General features: G+C 41.8%; 1 protein-coding gene across 4 annotated transcripts in view; it reads right to left on the bottom strand.

The window, feature by feature from the left end:
• Positions 1-11,264: 11,264 nt before the first annotated feature.
• VAV3 (vav guanine nucleotide exchange factor 3) overlaps positions 11,265-21,626 on the bottom strand; it is a 254,278-nt gene continuing 243,916 nt past the window's right edge. For all 4 annotated transcript variants that reach the window (XM_050962383.1, XM_050962385.1, XM_050962384.1 and 1 more), the window contains 2 exons: positions 15,993-16,144; positions 11,265-14,150 (listed from right to left, as the gene is read on the bottom strand). In XM_050962383.1, coding sequence (XP_050818340.1) covers positions 14,109-14,150; positions 15,993-16,144 — 194 coding nt within the window. In that variant the 3' untranslated portion in view covers positions 11,265-14,108. The remainder of the gene's footprint in view (positions 14,151-15,992; positions 16,145-21,626) is intronic.

Genomic DNA, 21,626 nt, shown 5'->3' with positions numbered 1-21,626 from the left:
TCTTTTGAGTCCACGGATTTACTCCAGATTAACACCAGTGTGAGATCAGAATCTGGCCCAATAGGTTCATATGGGTAACATTTGTCAGTGATTCTCTTTTTATCTTATCATTCTTTTCTTCACCAACTCTCACTAAGTATTACTAAAATTAAATTAAATCATAATTATAAAGTTTTGTTACATCCCAAACAGTAAAGATGAAAATTCCATCATCTTCCTAGAATTGTCCTTGGAAGTCTACTTGGTGTGCTGGGTTATAACAAAGGTTCTCCCCAACAATAAGGATGAACATTATTAGTAAAGGATTGAAGTGCAATTGGTCCTTACAATCTAAGTGCTCTTTTTCCAGAGCCAACCTGGCTGAGCCAATACAATTTGGGAGTTGGGCATACTCAGCTGGGTTTTATTACCTATTACCACTCCTCTCCTAAATACAGTACACTTAGCATTCCCTCACACAGAACACTTCGGTTTTATCTAACTTGAATTGAACCCGCGAGATAATCAGTGAATGGAACACTACAAAAACCATACAATTTCAAAAAGTTTAATCCTTTAACTTGAGAGCCTTTCCTGGTCTAGTGAAGTTACAGCTTAATTACGGAAAGCAATTATGTAAGGCATTCAGAAATCCATGAGTAAAATTCTGAAACAGAGTGCATGTCTGCACAGGGGAGTAAAAAACCCTTAACTCGCCTGTGCTTACTACCTGGAACTTAACGGGAGATGCACATCCACTTGCACTCCAGCCTCCTGAAGAAGGTGGCTAAGGAATAGGCAGAGCATTGTCTCTGTCCTCCCACCCCTAATTCCCATGGGATAGATGAGTGGCACATTACTACCTGCCTAGAGCAAAGTGATGGAGGGAAAGGATCATGGCATCCTGGGTCACAATTTCTGCTCTGCACTGCTCCTAGGATAGCTCAGTTACATGCTGCTTGTTACTGTGGGCTGGGTGCCCTTGACACACAATCTAGCCTTATGTGTTACCCTCATTAGAGTTTATGGTCACTGCTTGACCTGCAGTACCAGACACTGTAGATCTCATGCCAGGCTCTCAGAGATCTTGATTCACTTTAAAATGTATTTATCCTTCTCTGACATTTAACAATAGTTCTACATTTCCTTCTTAGGAGAAATCTTTCCCTCTGGCGCTACACAGTTTATCTTAAGTAATGGGGAGGAACAGAGCAAGGGAGGTAGGAGAAAGAAAGGAGAGAAACAGGGAAGCAGGATGTAAGCTCGATTAGCAAGAACTCCCTTTTAGAAAGGGCTTATCTGTAGAAAGAGTTAGTGTTCCCCGAACCCCGAGCAAGCAGGTCTTCTTCCCTGCGGTTTGCAGGGTGGTTCGGGGAACGCGAGAGCAAACCGCGGCGAAGCTGGTCTCCTTCCCCGGTTTGCTCTCGCGTTCCCCGAACCCCGAGCAAGCAGGTCTTCTTCCCTGCGGTTTGCAGGGTGGTTCGGGGAACGCGAGAGCAAACCGCGGCGAAGCTGGTCTCCTTTCCCGGTTTGCTCTCGCGTTCCCCGAAAACCCTTGAAGCCGCCCAACAGCGCTGCAGTGTGGCCACATCTAACACCACTTGCAGTGCTGGTTGCTGTAAGTGTGGCCACTCTGCAGCGCTGGCCCTATACAGCTGTACTAATACAGCTGTAACAACCAGCGCTGCAAAATTTTAGATGTAGACATGGCCTTAGTGTGTAGCAAGCTGGAGTGTAAATCTACACGGCAGCCTTGTAAGATTTACACTCCAGCTTGCTGCACGCTAACTCTTTGTATAGATAAGCCCTTTGTGACTAGCCTGCCATGCATTTATTGGCCATGTAGACGAGCTACCATTCACTAAAAGTTCCCTTCTGCTCCTTGACAGGAATAGATCAAAATGCACTAAGGAACTTTTAGTGTGCAGTAGACGGGGTCACCAGAGCCAGTTAGTGCGTGGCAGGCTACTGTGCTGTAGATTGATACCCTAGCTTGCTGCGCACTAACTCTCCATTTAGATAAGGTCCAAGTGTTTGTATGGTGTCCAGCTCATGACTGGGGTCTCTGGATATAAATGTTATATATGACTAATGGGGGAAAGGGAAAATGGGCTAGAGAAGCAAAAGGGGAAGATTCACATACAGCCAGGAAGGTGGAAGACAGAAAAGTCTGGGAAAGCAAGTAGGAGGAGGAAAGAGTTGTTTTTATACAGGACCTGGCACAATGGGGCTGGGGCTCTAGATACTAGCGCAATACAAATAATAATAATACTGACTGGCTACAGGGCCAATGGCAGTATAATGTTCAAGAATATTGTCAAGGCTGATTCCCCACTCTGCCACTTCGAGTGCAGAAGGTGGGGACCCGCAAGGATTTTAAAAATTAATACTGGTCACTCCTGGCTTGTTTTAAACTCCCAAGGTTACAGCTTCTCTCTGACCTTGGCTTGGTAAACACTGCCACCACCCAAATGCAAAACCCCTTTTTTGAAACCCAGGAAGGCGCACTTCAGAATTCCTTCCTGTGGGGGTACCCTCAAGCCCCCTCCTCCCCATTTGGAGAAGAGCTGAGAAAGGAAACAAAGGAAATTAGCTGATTCCCCCAGCTAATTTAAACATGTGCACAAACCTCTTAGGACACCAAATATCCAATCCTGTCCTTTAAAAAGGTAAATTTTATTAAAAACAAAAAGAAAGAAAATACATCTGGAACTTAAGCTTTTGCTAGATTTTAAAAGAGCAATTCCAAAAATTAAGCACTCAAAATAGATTTCTTGGGGGTTCAGCTTAAAGGTTACACACAAACAAAAGCATCTGGGGTTAGCACAGAGGAATCCACAAGCCTTACAGAAAATAAAAGAAATAACCCTAATTGCATCTATCTAAACTTTCCCTGTCCCAGTGAATTCTTCTAGGTATGGACGGTGGATTTTCATACCTAGTCTAAACTTTACACAGAATTCCAGCTGCTCACGTCTCTTCAGTCCAGAGAGAACAACAGAGAGACAAAGGGAAAGCTTTTTTCCCCACTTAAAAAAGTTCTAGTCTTCCTATTGGCTCTTCTGGTCAGGTGCCCACTCCCTTTTCTTTACCTGAGGAACTTTTTAACCATTTACAGGTAAAGCAAGCAACCACCAAGAAGGACTTTATAGTGAACTGGCTGGCTCCATAACAGGGAGCTCCCCTCCTCTCCCTTCATTTATCACACGCCCCTCAAATCACAGACGATGCTGGCCAGCCTGGTTTAGGTCAGGTCCACACTGGCTTGGATTTTTTCCCGGAGGTTTAGAAAACAGAGTTAATAAGATACATGCACTTCTAATTTCACTATTATATGAAAAACTAAACAGAACTTTTTACATTTTAAGGACTACAATGACTTAGAATACAGGGACATTTTTACCCGGCTGATTCTGGGAAACCTTCTCGGGAGAGTGCAACAGCCACTTTGTTAGAGGCTCCTGAAATGTGTTGTATTTCAAAATCAAAGTCTTGAAGAGCTAAACTCCACCAAATAAGTTTTTTTGTTAGTTTCTTTGACTGAGTGAAGCCACTTCAGTGCAGCATGGTCAGTCTGCAGGTGGAGCCGCCGTCCCCAAATGTATGGGCGTAGCTTCTCCAGAGCATACACAATGGCGTAACGTTCTTTTTCTGAGACTGACCAGTGGCTTTCCCTGTCAGAAAGCTTTTTGCTGAGAAACCTGTGTCAATGGAGTGGTATGCCCGTTCTGTCCTTCCTGGGGTGGCTGAAAACACTGGCACAAAGCTGTTGCACGGGTCTTGGATTTGCTGTCACTGCTTACACCCAAGGGTCATGGAAAGGCTTACCTCTTCTATGCCACTGTTGCTTTTTCCTTCATAGTAGACTTCTTCAGACCACTCAGTGTTGTCTTTCTCCTGGGCTGTAAACTGGAGAACCTTGGTTTCTCAGGAATAAAAGGGCTTTAGAGAATTAACATGGTATACTTTAGGTTTTAGGGTAGGGTATGGGAACGCTATGAGGTAATTAACATTACCCAGGTGCTCTCAGACCATAAATGGCCCTTCCCACGATGCTTCCATCTTATTGGCCTGAAGCGCTTTCAGGACCATTACTTGGTCACATACTTTGAAGGAATGCTCTCTGGCATGTCTATCATACCAGGTCTTTTGCTCTTGTTGAGCATCCTGTAGGTTTTCTTGAGCAAGGGCTAGAGAGTCTTTGAGGGTGTTTTGCAAGTTGCTTACAAAGTCCAAAATGTTAATTCCTGGAGAAGATGTAACCCCCTCCCATTGCTGCTCACCAACTGTAATGGCCCCTTAACTTCGGGGCCATAAACGAGTTCACAGGGTGAAAATCCCAAACTGGGGTGTGGTACAGCCCTCTCAGCAAAGAGCAACTGCTGCAACACTAGGTCCCAATCACTGGAATGCTTATTAACGAATTTATGTATCATGGCCCCCAAAGTCTCATTAAACTTCTCCACTAGGCCATTCATTTGATGTTGGTAAGGGGTGGCAACCAAGTGGTTCACCCCATGAGCTTCCCAAAAACGTTTCATGGTCCCTGCCAGGAAGTTAGTTCCTGAATCCATAAGGATGTCGGAGGGCCAACCTACCCTGGCAAAAATGTCTGTCAATGCTTGGCTCACGTTTTTAGCCCCAATGTTGCTTAGAGCTACTGCTTCCGGCCATCAAGTGGCAAAATCCATGAAAGTCAGTATGTACATCTTTCCTCTGGGTGTCTTCTTAGAGAAAGGACCCAGAATATCTACAGTAACACACTGAAATGGAACCTCAATTATGGGGACTGGCTAGAGGGGGGCCTTGACCAGGTCTTGGGGCTTTCCCACCCTCTGGCACACCTCACAAGACCAGACGTAGGTTGAAACATTCTTGCCCATTCCATCCCAATGGAATGACTTCCCCAAACGGTCTTTGGTCCTGTTCACCCCAGCATGGCCACTAGGGTGAGCGTGGGCTAAGCTCAAGAGCTTTTCTCTATACTAAGTTGGAACTACCAACTGTCTCTGAGGATTCCAGTCCTCCTTGTGCACACTAGAAAGGGTCTCCTTGTATAAGAGTCCTCCTTCTACAACAAACCTGGATCTATTAGTAGAGCTGAGAGGTGGTGGGTCGCTCTGTACTGCCACCCAAGCTCCCTGGAGTCTCTCATCTGACTCCTGCTTTGCCTGGAACTGCTCCCTTGATGCTGGAGACATTAGTTCCTTGCTGGGTTGTGGATTTGGGCTTGGCCCCAATGGAAGTGATGCAGGTGATGGGGTTGTTTCTGTTAACTGTGAACCACTCTCCGCTGGTGCACTAGGTGGTATTTCAGCCTCTGGTTGAGCCTCTTGTGCCAGCTGCTGCAGCAGGTGCATGTGCTGTGGTGCCCCTTGGTGCTGGTTCCCCTGACTCTGGTGGGGTTGCAAGCACGGCTCCGGTGCTGACTGCTCTGCCAGTTCCAATGCTTGGGCTGGTTCTGGCTGGGTTCCAGAAACTGGATCTACAACTGCTGCCATAGACTCTAGTTTGGGGTCTGGTTCCACCACCTCTGGCTGGGTTCCTGTAGGAGGCTCAGGAATGGAGTTAAGTGTGGAGGCCTGTTTAGCCTGGCTGCGGATGACCATTCCCACCCTTTTTGTTAGCCTCACATGGTTAAGTCTTCTCCCAGCAGCATGGCAATGGGATAATTGTCATAGACTGCAAGAGTCCATATTCCTGACCAGCCCTTGTACTAAACAGGCAACCTGGCTGTAGGCAAGTTAAAAGAGTTGGCCTTAAAGGGTTGCCCTTGGGCCTCTGGGTCGATGAATTTGGGTCCACCAGGGATTGGTGGATAGCTGACACCTGTGCTCCAGTGTCTCTCCACACAGTAATCTTCCTCCCACCCACACTCACAGTTTCCCTTTGCTCTGTGGGTATTGGGAGGCATCTGGGCCTGAAGGCTCTCGGTGGGACTCCGGGGTGATGAGTTGCAGTCGGCTGGTGCTCTTGGGGCAGTTGGCCTTCACATGCCCCAGCTCATTACATTTAAAGCATTGCCCAGCTGACTGTGGGCTGGGGCAAGGTGGGTGGTTGGAGAGTGGGGTGGTGGGATGAGAGGGTATCTGGGGTCTCCCTGGCTGTGTGGAGGGCTCCTCCTTGTAAGATGGGGCCTTTGGCTGACCCCAATGGTGGGGTGTCATCTTGGGTTGCCCCTTCTGGTATCCGCACCAACTGCTACTAGCTTTCTTCTTCGCTGCCACCACCTCCACCCATTTGGTTCCGATCTCCTTTACCTCAGTTACAGTTTTGGACTTCCCATCTAGGATGTACCTTTCTGTTTCCTCAAGAACACCCTCTAAGAACTGCTCCTTTTGTATTAGGGGAGAGAGGTCTTCCGGAGATTTAACATTTGCTCCTGATATTCAGGCATCCAATATTTTACAATGTGGTAGGTATGTTGGGAAAATGCCACGTCTGGTTTCCAACTTAGGACTCTGAACCACCAATGGGCATGTTTGGGTGTTAGCCCCATTCTAATTCTGACCTTTTGTTTAAAAAGTTTGTATTCATTCATGTGTTCCTTAGGCATTTCAGCTGCCACCTCTGCTAAGAGTCCACTGAGTTGCGGCCTTAGCTCCACCATATACTGGTTTGTAGGGGTGTTGTGCCCAAAGCAGGCCCTTTCAAAATTTTCTAAGAAGGCCTCTGTATCATTGCCTACCTTGTATGTGGAGAATTTCTTGAAATGGGGAGCGGTACCTGGAGGAGGACTGTTAGGGTTACCTGGTGGAGTCAGCTTAGACCTTCCCAGCTCTAAGTGCTTCAGCTCTAACTCCACCTCCAAGCGCTTCACTTGCATTTTTGCCTCCAAGTGCTGTGCCTCTTTTTCCACTTCCTCCTCCAAGCGCTTCGCCTGTCTCCTCTCCTTCTCTTCTAACTCCATGCGCTTTGCCTCTCTTTTGTCCTCCGCTTCCAAGCACATCATCTGTAGGAAGAAATCCCTGTCTTCCACAGTCAGAACTCAGTCTGGGTTAAGGGCATCCCTCCATCTTGGCACCAGGATCTGTTAGGGGAAGGCTGACCCTTCCCTCCTGGGAAGTCCCCAGTCCTCCATCTGCCCCCTTCATTTCTGGGCTTGATCTGGGTCTGTCTTCTCCGTGGCGTGCCACTTTGGGAAGACTGGTTTTTCTAAGGTTTTGGTGCCTGACCTCAACCTCATGCACAGTCTGTCCTACTCTAGCCTAACTATTTCGTTGCCATGAAGCTAGAAAAGAAAAAAAAAATAAACTGCTTGTTGGACTCCCTGGCTTGGCAGGCTGAACCCTTTGCTTGCCTATTCCCCCTCAGGCAGCAAAGAAAAGAAAAGAGGAAAAAAAAAACCTCCCTGGCTTTCAAGCAGCCAAAAGGAAAAATGTGTCCATTTAAAATCTAGAGGTCTGTGCTTCTGGTAAATTTTATTAAAAACAAAAAAAGAAAATACGTCTGGAACATAGGATTTTGCTAGATTTTAAAAGAGCAATTCCAAAAATTAAGCACTCAAAATAGCTTTCTTGGGGGTTCAGCTTAAAGGTTACAAGCAAACAGAAGCATCTAGGATCAGGCCCAGTATTCCCCAAAGCCAGTTAATTATAGAATCTGCATTAGGCCACGTCTACACTACAGCATAAAATCGAAATTATTAAAACCGGTTTTATAAAACTGGTTTTATAAAATCGATTTTATGCGTCCACACTAGGGCACGTTAATTCGGTGGTGTGCGTCCATGGTCCTAGGCTACCATCGATTTCCGCAGCGGTGCACTCTGGGTAGCTCAGTAAAAGAATGAAACCAATAACTTCGATTTCCGTCCACACTAACCCTAAATCGATATAGTAATATCGATTTTAGGGTTACTCCTCTCGTTGGGGAGGAGTACAGAAATCGATTTTAGGAGCCCTTAAAATCGATTTAAAGTGCCTTGTAGTGTGGACGGGTACAGCGTTAAAGCAATGTAACACTTTAAATCGATTTAACGCTGTAGTGTGGACCAGGCCTTAGTGAAGGTTTCAGATTGCTGAAGCATTAAAGAAGGGGTGGCCAACCTGTGGCTCTGGAGCCACATGCAGCTCTTCAGAAGTTAATTTGTGGCTCCGGGGCTGGAGCTACAGGTGCTAACTTTCCAATGTGCCTGGGGGTGTTCACTGCTCAACCCCTGGCTCTGCCACAGGCCCTGCCCGCATTCCACCCCTTCCCTCCACCTCCCCTGAGCCTGCAGTGCACTCACTCCCCCCTCTGAGCCTCCTGCACGCCACGACATAGTTGATCGGGAGGTGTGGGGAGGGAGTGGGAGCTGCTGATTGGCGGGGCTGCCGGTGGGTGGGAGACACTGGGAGCAGAGTGGGGGAGCTGATGGTGGGCTGCTGATGTATTACTGTGGCTCTTTGGCAATATTCTCAGGCTCAGGTTGGCCACCCCTGCAATAAATGATATCTGGTTCAAAGGCAAAGCTAGCACAGGCATCTGATATATTGGATGATAGTTTTTAAAAAGTTGTCCAGGGTAAGAAATAGTATTAACGTGAAACTTTACACATCAGACTGTAGGATTACAACACACATGGCCTGCTATCAACTTTGGTCTTCTTGTTTCCTGATTCCCTGTTTCTTTTCAGACAATTTCAGTCCTCTCTAGAGCTACATTTTGCCATAGCAATTTTAGCAAAACCTGATTTTTGAAAGACGCAAACAACGCTTTTAGCAAATTGCCACCTCCTAACCTGTCATTTGTTCTAACTAGGAATTTACTGAAGGTTAAACTGCAACATTTTAAAGTAACTACATAGCTAGCTTTCAAAAGCACAAGATTAAAATTGTAGTCAAAACAAGCGAAGGAAACAGATGTCTCAAACATTTCAGGAGGGTTCTTTTACTAAATAAAATCTAATATATTCAGAGTAAGCAGCAGAGATCCTTATAATGAATGGGTGGCATACTGTACAGTGAATCAGGAATTATGAAACTAAATTAAAAACCCAAATCTAATTTGCTATAAAAACAAATAGCTCCTAGCTCTTGAAAAGAAAGTTGCTGAGATATGCAATGAATCAGTCTTCCGCATTTGGAATGCTGATGCTTAATTCTTTGTATATTCTGTTGTTGAATTACAAATTTCAACATATTGTGAAAAATATATATTCTTTATCAATAGCTTCATAAAGCTTTTGGCTGTGATGTTAAAGTGACCCACCAGCTACCGATCACTAGTGGAAATTCAGATAAATGTTTAAAATTCTGTGGCCCTTTTTCAAGGAGTACTACAGGACAGATTAACATTTGTTCTCATAATAAAACAGATTCTAAGATTCGATGCTGTAAGCAGATGAAGCACTGTTGAATTTGCTTACCCAGTTTGCACCACCATTGTTTTTTAAAGCACTGTTGGGATACAATCAAAGAATCAGAGAAATGTAGGGCTAGAGGTACCTCAAGAAGTCATCTAATTCACCCCTCATGCTAAAGTTATTTGCACAAGGTGTGCAGATAGCATCTGTCCAATATCACCAAAAATACTGTTTTCTGTTAGTAAGTATCCTTCAACAGGATCAGAATAAACTGGCTAAAAACAGTGTGTGTGCATGCACGCATATGATACAGATCACTGCTTTCTAAAAGATAGAATTAGAACTACTTAGCTGTGTGTCATAAACCCTAGCCTGCTGTGATTCATCTTTAGCTCAAGTGGGAGGAGCCAGTGCTTTCAGGGCAGGAGAATCTGAATTCTATGTTCAACATCAATGTGAATCTCTGAGTGGGCATAGTGTGCAGCAAAGCCACAACCATGAATGTGCTGCAGTATGAATGTAACACATGCAGCTGAGTGTGAAAGAGCCCTGGGTTACTGCAGTCATTAAAACTGCAATTGCAGCTTGACTGCAAAATACCATTGGTGACAATATCAATGGAAACCAGAGACATGCAAAACATTTGCACTGAACTTAAACCAAGCTTGAGTCTGAGGTTGCATGTGTTCCACAAACATAGGCAGAGAATGATTGCACAAAGAAAAAGCCCACAATGTTAAGCCAGCAACCTCCCCTCCAAGTGGCACACCTCTCTCCTGCCCCCATATCCTGAACAAGCCCTAGGAACCACACCACACCTCACCTTACCTTTGGAGGAGATTTAGAGCTTGTTTTGGGGTATAGGAAAGACTGATCTTGGCGAGAGTGATTTTCCATGTTGAAGAAGGAATTTATCTAACTTCAACCTCCAAATCAAGATTCAGTGGCTGGTTCAGTTCTAATTCCTACAAAGCAAACTGTGGCATTCAGAACCCCATCATGAACAGCCCTTACAGATCAATTACAACAGTTTCTCTTAATTTCTTACTCAGCAGAGGGCACACCTTTCTTCTCTCTCATATAAGTGAAAGGGACCTGCATATATATATATATGTGAGTGTGTGTGTGTATGTATGTATGTGTGAGAGAGAGAAAGAGATGTTAAGAGCAGAATTTAATTGAAATGCATTCTGTGTCTTTCAAGTTAGGTGTGACTCTTAGATATATATGATATGACAGGAAAATTATGCCTTCCATCTGTAGAGATGTGTAAATGCCTCATTAAGTTTAATGATTATCATAAAAGTAGCTCCACAAAGAAAAGCTTTGTTACTGAAAAGCAGAAGTGACATGGTAAAGCCGTGTTTGAATTGTGTTATCACTGAACTGGCTACATTAATAAATTGGCACAGTAATTATTCTGTTTGTAAGTAAAGGGTTATATTTTCAAAACTTTATGTGAACAGAGTACATTATAAAAAGATAGTTTAGCAGCTCAAGAAATTACGCACACAGCATATTTTCAGACTTGATCTCAAGTTAACTTGAATGCACGTGCGTGTGTGTCTAAGCACTGACGGAATGGAGAAAGAGGAGGAGGATGGGCACATCTATAAAACAAGATGGACAAGAGGAATCTCCTTTAAAAGTATATGATCAGGCAAGAAATTACAGTGCAGGTTTAGATAGAGGAAAACATACAAATAAACAAGTAACAATAATATATTAGCTGATTCTGAGTATCCATCCATCCATATACAAAGCTATTTGGGATATGGCACAAGGGACATTAGTCTAAGAAGAAATCCTCAAAGGAAGGAAGGATATACTGACCTATATATAACAACAACACAATCTGACATATAAACAAGGTTTATACAAGTATGGGTTTGATAAACAGACCATTAACAATTCTGGCTAGTAACAGCAATTATTTAAAAAGCCACACAGGAGCCAGACCATGCCTTTACACTACCAAGTATGAATTCCGACACATGAATTTAAACAAGAAATTAACCAGTTTATTATATTCACATATATACAAAATATTACAAATTAAAGTACTGTACTACGTCATTGCATGACAGCAAGGTCTCCATACAGGCAAAAGAAAGCATGTTGAGAAGGAGCGGCTCTGGAATAGTTACATAAGTCTTTGGTATTAGAAATATAGTTTAAGATGTAACGTTTAACTCATTCCATACAGGGCATTAAACAGAGACAACAAAGATGTACAGTATGAATTCTATGAAAAAGTGTTTAGGTATTACTTTAATTCTTCTCCAAGGTAAATTGCTGGACCCCTGAGTTGCTAAAAAGCACACAACAAATTTAGGGTAACAGGTCTACTTATCAAAATAATGTTAAAAAACCCTAGGTTACTGAACATAACAGATGTGTTTCTTAATCTGTATTGAATTAAACTGCTTCTCCTCATACAAGAACTATATGCTAATAGCTAAGTACAAAACATTTCACAGAGCTAGAGCCTATTCCTTTACCCCTAGAACAGGCAAAGCTGCCAAAGAACCAGTGTTGTCCACTTAAGGAGTATAGGATCAGGCCCACAACACATAATACTAATGCATGGCAAAATATAACCAGACACATACCCAAGTCTAAACTGCTGTACAGATCACTTTATAAAATATCCTTTAGGAATAATTTACACATTTACAAATGCTCTAAATCAGTTCCATCAAATGTATTCAACTCAATCACAGTTACATAATTTTGAGGTAAACGCCCTGAAACTATGCTACTTTGGCAGAGATTCATCCCTAAGGTTAAAATTCACCCATATGTGGAGAATTTCTGAGAGGCTTGCTGCACCACTTGGCCCTGCAAAGGGGCTGCCTGCAGGATGCAGTGTGTGTGGAAGGAATGGCTGCACAGGCATGTGTGTGTCTCTGCAACCCCCCCAATGTGAATGGGATGTCTGTGCTGGCCAAAAATAGGCCAGCATAAAAGTGGGGACCACAGGGGAGGGAGGGAGCAGCCCAAGGGAGGGGAGTTGGGGTATGTGCTCATTCTGTGGAGGATCACTGGATATTATTTAATCTATAGGGTGGATAGCAGTTGCAAAGGGGCTGTATTGCTGGTCTGTGTGCACATTGTGGGAATGGATTCTCCTGCGTTTTATACTGGAAGGAGGAGAGTGTCTCACACAGGAAAAATGCAGTTCAGAATTTTATATATGCAGGAACATTTTGTTTAGCCCAAATTTTACAGGTAAGAGATTAGCTAAATATTAACAATTGTATATTCACACCTGTACAACATCACCACTAACACTTGTTTCACCTTTTTCTTCTGTGAACCAGGACTTTCAAACTTCATTAAAATTCTGACACTCAAAGGACAGATATCACTTGCTCAGGCCTGACACCAAGGTTACAGGTTTTCACGCTAACTTGGGGGCTCTTTTTCTAAGGATAATAGACACTTATGCATTACATTTTGGAAGGAACAGTCCATACCACTGCATTGCCATAATATCAGTGCCACTCTGGAAGAGAAGTAACAATCAGGGTTAGTGTCCTGAAAAACAGGAAGGCGCAGGCAACAGAAAAAAAAAATCTGTAAGAGGTTCTTTTACTATGCGCCAATGACCAAGAAGGTATACACTGGATGATACATGCTCCTATTTGCTAGCAAGGGAAAGAGAAAAAGCCCTTCATGGAGACCTGATGTAGAAAGCTTCCAAAACCAAAATACAAAGGTGCCAGTCGTTTAAGATACGAAGTGCAGTACTACCCTTAAAAATGATACCTTCTTTCCCAGTAGATCGGTTCCTGAGTGTATTTAGGGTGAAATCTCCTCGCTTTGCTCCAAAAATATATTTTTATTACTATTTAATTCTTTCAGCCCTGCAGAGCCAATACACTTATGGGACAGTGAGCAGGATTCTTTTTTGCTCACACAGGAAACGAACTGTTAACTAAATTCCTACTGCAAAGCCAAATTTGCCACATTATAGGCAGAACATGACCTACAAAATGTTTAAACTACTGATGATACATGAGCTATAAAGAACACATTTTGTCTTTAAGATTCCTAGTTGCTTATTTTTAAACTGAATTAGCTCTGGAGCGCACAACAAAACAAAAAGAGAACACCACAATCTCATTTTTACAGTCATTTTTTTCTAGCAGAACCACAGTAAGTAACACGTCTCTTTTTAAAACTGCAATCATAAAAACAAGTTGTTTGAAAATTTCGGCAGGACTTCAAGTCAGTTATAATCATCCCACACATGTACCTTGGAAGAGAAGGCTATTAATGTTTACTACATTTCTATTTTTCTCAGAATGGTTTGATGAGTGCACAACTGTTTGTCATGTGATAAGTAACACTGCTTGATGTTCCAAGACAGGTAATACTGACTTTACTTCATGCCCACTGGCATGACTGAACTTTCCTTTTTCTGTATGCAGTGATAAGGAGTAATAAGCTTTCATCTCCTCCTTCTACCATCACAGATGTTAGCTACTAGAAAAAAAGATTTATTAAACATTTACCAATAGGTAGCATTCGCTGTGTACCACCGCGTGAAAAGCAGCATAAAGAAATCTGTTTTGCAAGGATCTTCTGGGAAGGTGAGGTTTGGGCTTTATACTGGTCCCTGATGATGGCAAACTGGCAGGCTGTTTCTTGCATAGCTCTGGGCAAACCATTAATCTGTCAGCACAAATTTCTGTAGAAATTCCAACAAGACTGGAGGGTTTGGACAGACAGAAAACGCTGCTTTTGAAATACTTAACAAGACTAATAATGCTTTGCAGATTGTTGTATTCCACAGTCCCTGAAATTTCTGGTCAACAGTGCAAAGTAAATGTTCAATTCATTCATCTTCTTCAACATAGGTTGATGGAAACCAGCCCACCTAAAAAAGGCAAAAGCAGAAGAAAAATACAACATAAGATGCTAATGACACAGGACAGTTCTTTGAAAGGCCTGCCTAGGCAAAACTATAATGGTTCTGTTTAGTAACAAGAGGACACAAAATTATAAAGATGAACGTGATTGAGCCACTACAGCACTTACTTAGAATAACACCTCTCAACCAAGTGATGCAAATTATTGATCCCATGATTTGGAGATTGCAGCACTGGACATTAAAAACTCTTTTTGGAAGATCAGAACTAACGCACTAGCTGTGACTGTGCTCCAAAGCACTAAAACATGGAAGAAGAAGAGTAAGAGCAGAAACAAGGAGTTTTACTAGAAGCAGGCAGCTGCTATTTCCCCTTTTGGAGGTGAAGGACATCTCAGTATTCTGCAAAGCTACCATCAGGCTCACAAGTCCCCATTACCATTATTTGCCTAAATTAAATAGGAACTGATTTTCTTGTCCTCACACGCACTCAAGTCTCAATGGAGTCAGGAGTCATTTTAAATGAGAAAGAATTGCAGAGCAGAGCCCAAAGTTTTTCATTTATACTGCATTGTTATTAAGTTACTGTATTGCTCATGAAAGAAACCAGACCATTAACCTTGGAGAGTGAAGTCCTATATCTATAGCAGAGTGCAATACAAGGGCAGGCTACTTCATGCTGCCTGTCAGTGTACCCTGTTTTGGATGAACTATTTCTAGAGAAAGAAGAGAACTCAAGTCCCAAAGCCTATCTTGCTGAGACTGTCAAACAGAATGCCAGTTCCTAATGTTTTTCTTTAGGATGTGGCTATCTGTCCATTAACACCTGGAATGAGATCATCAACTTATTTCACACAGTACACAGGACTATCAAAAATAGTTTAGGTTTCTATATTGCTTCCAATCTATATGCTTATTTCTTTTTTAAAATGGGCTTGTCTCATGCTCTAGGCAAATGTACAAAATAAAAAAACCCTTCAAATAACGTAAAACACAAAATCCCAGCATTCTCCCCACCCTATTCCACAGGACTAACTTTCACTTCCAACCACCATCCAACCCACATCCGCCCTCCCTTACCAAAAGCTGGAGAAACAGATGAGCCTTACAGCATGCCCTGGCCCTGCCACTAATCTCTTCCCATTTAAATCATGACCTTGAGTACCTCCATTTATCTCCACTGCAGAGGTATTACATGAGCAGAGTGGTAGCAACCTAAAGTAGAGATGGAAACCATTTAGGGCTTCTATGACAAAACTAACACTTTGAATTGTACCTGGGAACTACCAGCAACTTGCACAAATCTCCAAGCACAGATGTAACGTGCTCCCTCTAAAAATCACTGCTACATAAGCCTCTTGCCACATTTTGTACTAGCTGAAGTTTCTGAGTGCTTTTCAGGTGTAACCTCATGTAAATCCTATTGCAGCAATCCAGTCTTATGCTGACAAAGGTATGGAAGGCAGTGGTGAAATGCACATCCAAAAGGAAAGATAGTAAAATGCACTCCTTGCCTTTGCTGCTAGCTGGAAACCAAGAAGCAACCAGGGATCCAACAAGACCCTGATGTTTTGCTGCTAAGAGTTATAACCTCTGCTATTTCCCCCACCAAACAAACCGTCTTATCCACTCTGGACATCAGCCAGTTAGTGCTCATCCATGACCCTAGTTCATTTAGACTCTGGGAAAGGTGATCAAGCATACTGTCTGGATTGTCTGAAACAGAGCTGATGGTGTGTTAGATATACTGTGAGAGAAAATATGTGAAAAAGGTTTACGTCTGAAGACTCTATTTAAAAGACTTACCAAGGAGATAAGCATAAAATGATGCCAAATAAAAGAAAAACCTACCCTTCCATTTACTTCACCTCTCCACCAGCCATTAGCACTCATCTTTGTGTAAATTTTTACCACATCACCTTTCAGTAAGGACAGTTCTCTCATGTCTCTTGCACAGAAGTCATAGCGGGCAATGGCTATGCCTATTGCTTTCGGACTTAGCACTGAAATTGAACACAGGAAATCACTGTTATTATGATCTGTTAATTGCAGACTAATCAATTAAGTCAATACTGTAAAATGTATAGCAATGATTCCATTACAAAATAAGCTGGCAACAATTTTATGTAAATGTAAAAGTATCCACCCAAAGAAATCAAGAAGCCTTCTTTAAAGGTCAATTCAACACAAGGTTGGAGGATTTTATGTAGTTGGCCGGGGGAGTAGGCGGTGGAATGAATTTCTACAGTTTGGGCAAGCCTAAGCCAGCTCTGGTGACCCCATTAAAATGAGGTCGTGACCCACTTTGGGGTCCTGACCCACAGTTTGAGAACTGCTGCTGTAGACCAACTCCTTCCAACTAACAACAAAAAAGAAATGCATTTCTACAGTTTGGGTTATCTGTTGCATAGCCGCTGGATCACGTAAACCACCATTTTTCTGGGGATTACACTGTAAATCAAACATCAAAAATAGTCAGTTGAACCTGGCTCACAAAATTTTACCACAAAGCAAAAATGTCTTGATTCAGCAAAGTCCTAAATATTAGCATAAGTCTAAGCATGTGAGGTGTCCCAACAAAATCAACACTTAAAGGTTTACAGTGATGCACCGATTTAAACTACCTTGCTGAACTGGGGCTTAAATCTTTTAAACTGATATAAAAATTACTTCAAACATTTCTGAATGATATAAGTGCAAAAACTGCATGTCTCTAATATGTTCAGTTCAAAAATGGCTTTAATTGTAGCAAACTGATAATCCTTTTATGAAATCTTATAGAATCCAATCCTGTCATTTCCCATTAGGAGGTAAAAGTTCTCAGCACCTTGCAGGGTGAGATCTATAATTTTGGTATATTAGAAAAAATATACACTGGCTACTGCGTTAGATTCAGAGGTTAGACCAGCAACTGGCAAAGGTGGAAGCCTAAGGTATGCAAAGAGGCATCCAAACAGTGTTTTCCAATAAAGGCAATTTCCCTTTGCAACTGGTTCTATGAGTGAGCAGCTGCTGCAGATAGAAATGGACTCCCATTAGTTCTGACTAGCTCCTTACAAAGGAAGCTAGGGAGATGAACACACTAAAATCCCTATTTAAAAAGTCCTAGGTGTATTTGGAGTATGGCCAACAACGGTGCGTTGGAGGAAACATCAAAACCATTCTCTTTGTCATAATTCAGAGAACAAGAGAGCAAACACATTATTACTAGAGTTTCCCAAAGAGTTTTAGGAATTGCTATTAACATTCTAGTTTTGAAAATGAAATCAAAATTTCACAGGAAAGAATCAGAGCAAGCTGCCTTCTTTGCTTTAACTCAGGGAAATACGAATCTCGGCATATAAACTAGAAAATCTAAACAGCTATGACAAAAATCAACCACTTGATAGCCTTGCTTTATTTGATATTTATTGTGACCTCCTATGAACAGCAGCTTTTGCATAATGGATACTGTGCATTTAAATAATTACAACTGTGCACACATCAATGATTAAAACTGAAATACCTAAAGTCAAATCATGTCTGAAAATGAATTATGACCTTATATTTCCACAACATCGTAGTGTACTATAACTTCACACTCAGCGTTAGTTTTTAGAATATGCCTATAGGATATAAATAAATTATATAGAAGAGAATTAGCAGCTTGATATATTTTTTATGTGCACAATATGAAGATGCTGAAGAATATAGACAAACATGCACAGTATATTACTACTTACACTCTAGCAAGTCCAATACCATGACTATTTTCCTATTTACATCAATATTATGTCAAATACCATACTGGGCAGCAAGAATAAGTGGTGATGGGGCAGGAGAAAGGGTGCAGCAGAGGCAGTAACTGACATTTTGTGGGGGAAGAGGCACTTACTGATTTGGGGTCAGTATTTTGGTGGATGGCAATAGCAGTAACTATTTGTGGAAGGGGATCATTGATTTGGGGGTTATAAGGACTAGAAAATGATTGGGGGAGGGGAGGGGAGGGGAAGGGAAGCAAAGCAGAGAGCCTCTCTGGACTCTAGAAAGAGGACAGGACTTGGGAGAGGTCAAGGGGACAAGGTACATTGGGGGAGATGTGGAGGAGGAACAAAAGAAAGTAGGTAAGAAAGAAGAGAACAAGGGAAAAGGGGAACTGAGGGAGGAAAAGAACTAAGGAGAGGAGAAATGCAGGGAATAGTGGGCAGTAAAATATTGGGGAAATGGGAGGAAAAGGGGGCAGAATACTTCAAACCCTTTTCAAAGTGGGGAGCACAGGGGAAAGTGAGAAGGAAGTAAGAGGAGAAGGACAGAATCTGGAGATAGGGGAGAAAGGATCAGAGAAATAAGGAAAGAAAGAATTGAAACAAGCAGTAGGGGAGATTTTAAAAAGGAAAGAGGCAATTAAAAACCTGCAGCTGCCCCATGCCAGGCTCCTGGGACTCAGGCTAAGGAGCTGTTTAGTTGCAGTGTAGACGTTTGGGCTTGGGCTGGAGCCCACCAAGCTCTAGGACCCTCGAAGTTAGGAGGGTCCCAGAGCCTGCACTCCAGGCTGAGCTTGAACATCTACAGCATAGTTTTATAGCCTCGTTGCAAGCTCTAGTCAGCTGACACAAGCCAGCCCCGGGTATTTGATTGCACTATAGACATACCGAGAGAGGACTCACTAATGCTTGTAGCTCCAGAGAACTATGACACTTTGGTCTGTGTCAGATTTCTGCCTTTGCTTCCATTCGGGTCAATTTCTCATTAATACAAATTGTAACCAGCTTGATCTCACACTATGTATTTCTCTTAACTTAGGCTTTATCCTCATAAGGGTTGTTTTTGGCTAGTGGGTTCTCTGGGTCTTGAAGCAATGTACATTTGCTTAATTTTACAAAACTGTACATCAGTTCTCACCCATATGCAAGCATGGATTTTCAAAAGTGCTCACACATTGCTGGCTTAATTCTGCTCTCACTGGCATTAATGAGAATTTTACTACTGACTTCCAGTGGGAGCAGAGATAAGTCAACATTGAAGGTGCTTTTGAAAACCCCACCCATAATATTTAGGGATCATGTTTTTCATTTATATCATTTAGTTGTAAATTTAATGAAGACTCTTTTGGTGTCTTAAAAAGAGATGATTTTATAAATAACGCAAAGAGTCACGCATGGTATCTGCCAGAATATGAAATGCCATCCAAGCCGACATGATTAAATTACCTAACACTACCTGATGCCCCATTGCTGTTGTTAATTATTACAAAGACATGCTTTACATCAGATATTGTCGGGATTTCTTTTTGTAGAGGAGACAGAGTGCAGTTAATTCTTACCAATTACCAACATAAAGGGCTCTGTTGGGACTAGTGCTATGGCACAAGGGTAGAAGAGGGGCCAACCTCCATTCCAAAACCTTGTGCTACCTAGGATAGATAATCCACCCTGTATAAGTGGAAGTGAACCAGCATAAGGAGAGCAAATGCTGCACTCTTTTAGAGGGTGTAGCAGTCGCTGTTGTGTATGCTCCTTCAGGGTTCTCAGAGACTTTTTGCCTGCCACAGGCAAAATTACTGGGTGAAAAGTGGTGCAGCCCCACCATAACTGTGGCTTAAAAGTCACAACAGCATCCTTACTTACTGGTGTTTATTAATGGAGTGCAAGTTTGCCATAATATGGTTGAATTGAGATTAGAATGGCTGTAAATTTCAATCTTTTTATACAGTCTGTTAGTTCAAAATGTTTTTATATTTTCAAAGAAAGAGAAGGTTAAAAGAGAATAAAGAAAATGTGAGTACATTTGACAAACAGATGAGTAAAATTAACTGAAACAATGGTAGTGCAAAATCTAACATTTGCTACAACAGAACTCTAGCAACGGCATTTTATGTCACTGCCACAATATGGTTTACTGTAGAGATGGGACGAATACTTGATTCATTCATGAACAGTGCAATTTTCAGGTATGCATATTTGTATGAATACATCTATTAAAAATATAATACTTGCTATAGGATTCCACTACTGAATGGTGAACTAGTGGCGATTTGAGATCTGCTGCGGCTATTCAAATTCTGCTTAAAGTAATGTATACTTTTAAAAGTTTATTTTACAAGAGTTTGATTTTATTGGACTGCAAGAATAACAATTTTCTACCCTCTGATTACCTTGTCTTTATAGCTTATCATGTTAAGTAGTTACTAAGATTTGGAGTCAGTCTTCAGGGTATAGCATTAGCTGCTATTCTGCATTTAGTCAAGAAATGAAAAAGTAGATTCGTCCCTTCCCTAGCTGGCTGCACATAGAAAGAATTTGCAAACAGAAGCAAATTTAGAAGAAATATAAAAGCGGTAAGCAGTACCTGACCAGAAAGGAGTGGAGGAAGGGGGAACAAAGCTGTAGTCTGGAGAAGTTACAAAAGAAAACCCACAGAACAAAGAGGGGGCTTAGAGAAAGAAAGAGAAAAAGAGAGAAGCAAAAGAATGTTGAAATATTGGCAAAAAATAGAAATACTAATATTTAAATAATGTAAGTCATTGGTAATAAGGAAACTACGATTCCTCACTGAGGAAGTCTGGAAGGAAATTGACTGTGAAAAGTGGAAAATGTAGATTTGTGATTTCATTTTTCACGATTATTTTTGAAAAACAAAAAATAAAAAACAAATCCATTTTGGGTTTGGCAGAAAAGAATTTTAAACTGTTTTTTCTTACAAATAAAGTGGTTTCTTTTCTTAATACATTTTAAAATGCTTTTGGCCCTAACTCAGCCAAGTTCTTAAGCATGTGTCTAAGTTCAAGTACATAAGTATTGCTATTGGTATTCATAGGACTATTCACATGCTTAACTTAGGCATGTTCTTAAGTACCTTGTTAAACTGGACCTCACACCATGCATGTAGGGATCACAGCATTCTACTCTGATAACTATTAATATCAATGGGAATTAGATGCATGTTTCGTATCCTTTAAGGACTAAATGATGGTTTGGATCCATATATACTACTCACATTCAGTTCAGTGGAAGTTCTGAGCACACACAAAAGGCAGAATTTGGCTCAGGAACTTAAACTTGTGCAGCTAGTATTCTAGCCCCCACTCTGATGGATAAATGTAATGTAATCAAAGAGTTAAGGACACACTAATTAAATCTCCAACACATTTATAATAAGCAGGTTGCTGGTCACCCAATTGCTGTCCTTTGGGTGGCAGTATGTTTTCTACCCACAAAAAAGTACATGCCCATTATTGAAAATTAGGACCAAAGAACATACCACAGCACCAAAACCCATCTTTGTTTGTTTACATTCATCTAAGAAAAAAGTAAAGTACATCTAGATGTCTTGACATATTTGATAGTTGATGAGGTATCCTCATGCTTACTGAAAGTGTGCAATAAACATCTAAAAAGAGGAGACAAGTCCTGGGACATTGGGAGATTAAAAAGAACCACTGGACAATTTTCTGAAGTAAGTGAAAAGACAACTTAATTTTAGGTATGAAATGATAATTCAGTCCTA

This window comes from Gopherus flavomarginatus, chromosome 7 (genome assembly GCF_025201925.1).
Source record: "Gopherus flavomarginatus isolate rGopFla2 chromosome 7, rGopFla2.mat.asm, whole genome shotgun sequence".
In the NCBI taxonomy this organism is placed as follows: Eukaryota; Metazoa; Chordata; order Testudines; family Testudinidae; genus Gopherus; species Gopherus flavomarginatus.
Note: the sequence above shows the minus strand (reverse complement) of the source record. Positions and strands in the feature narration are given on the sequence as shown.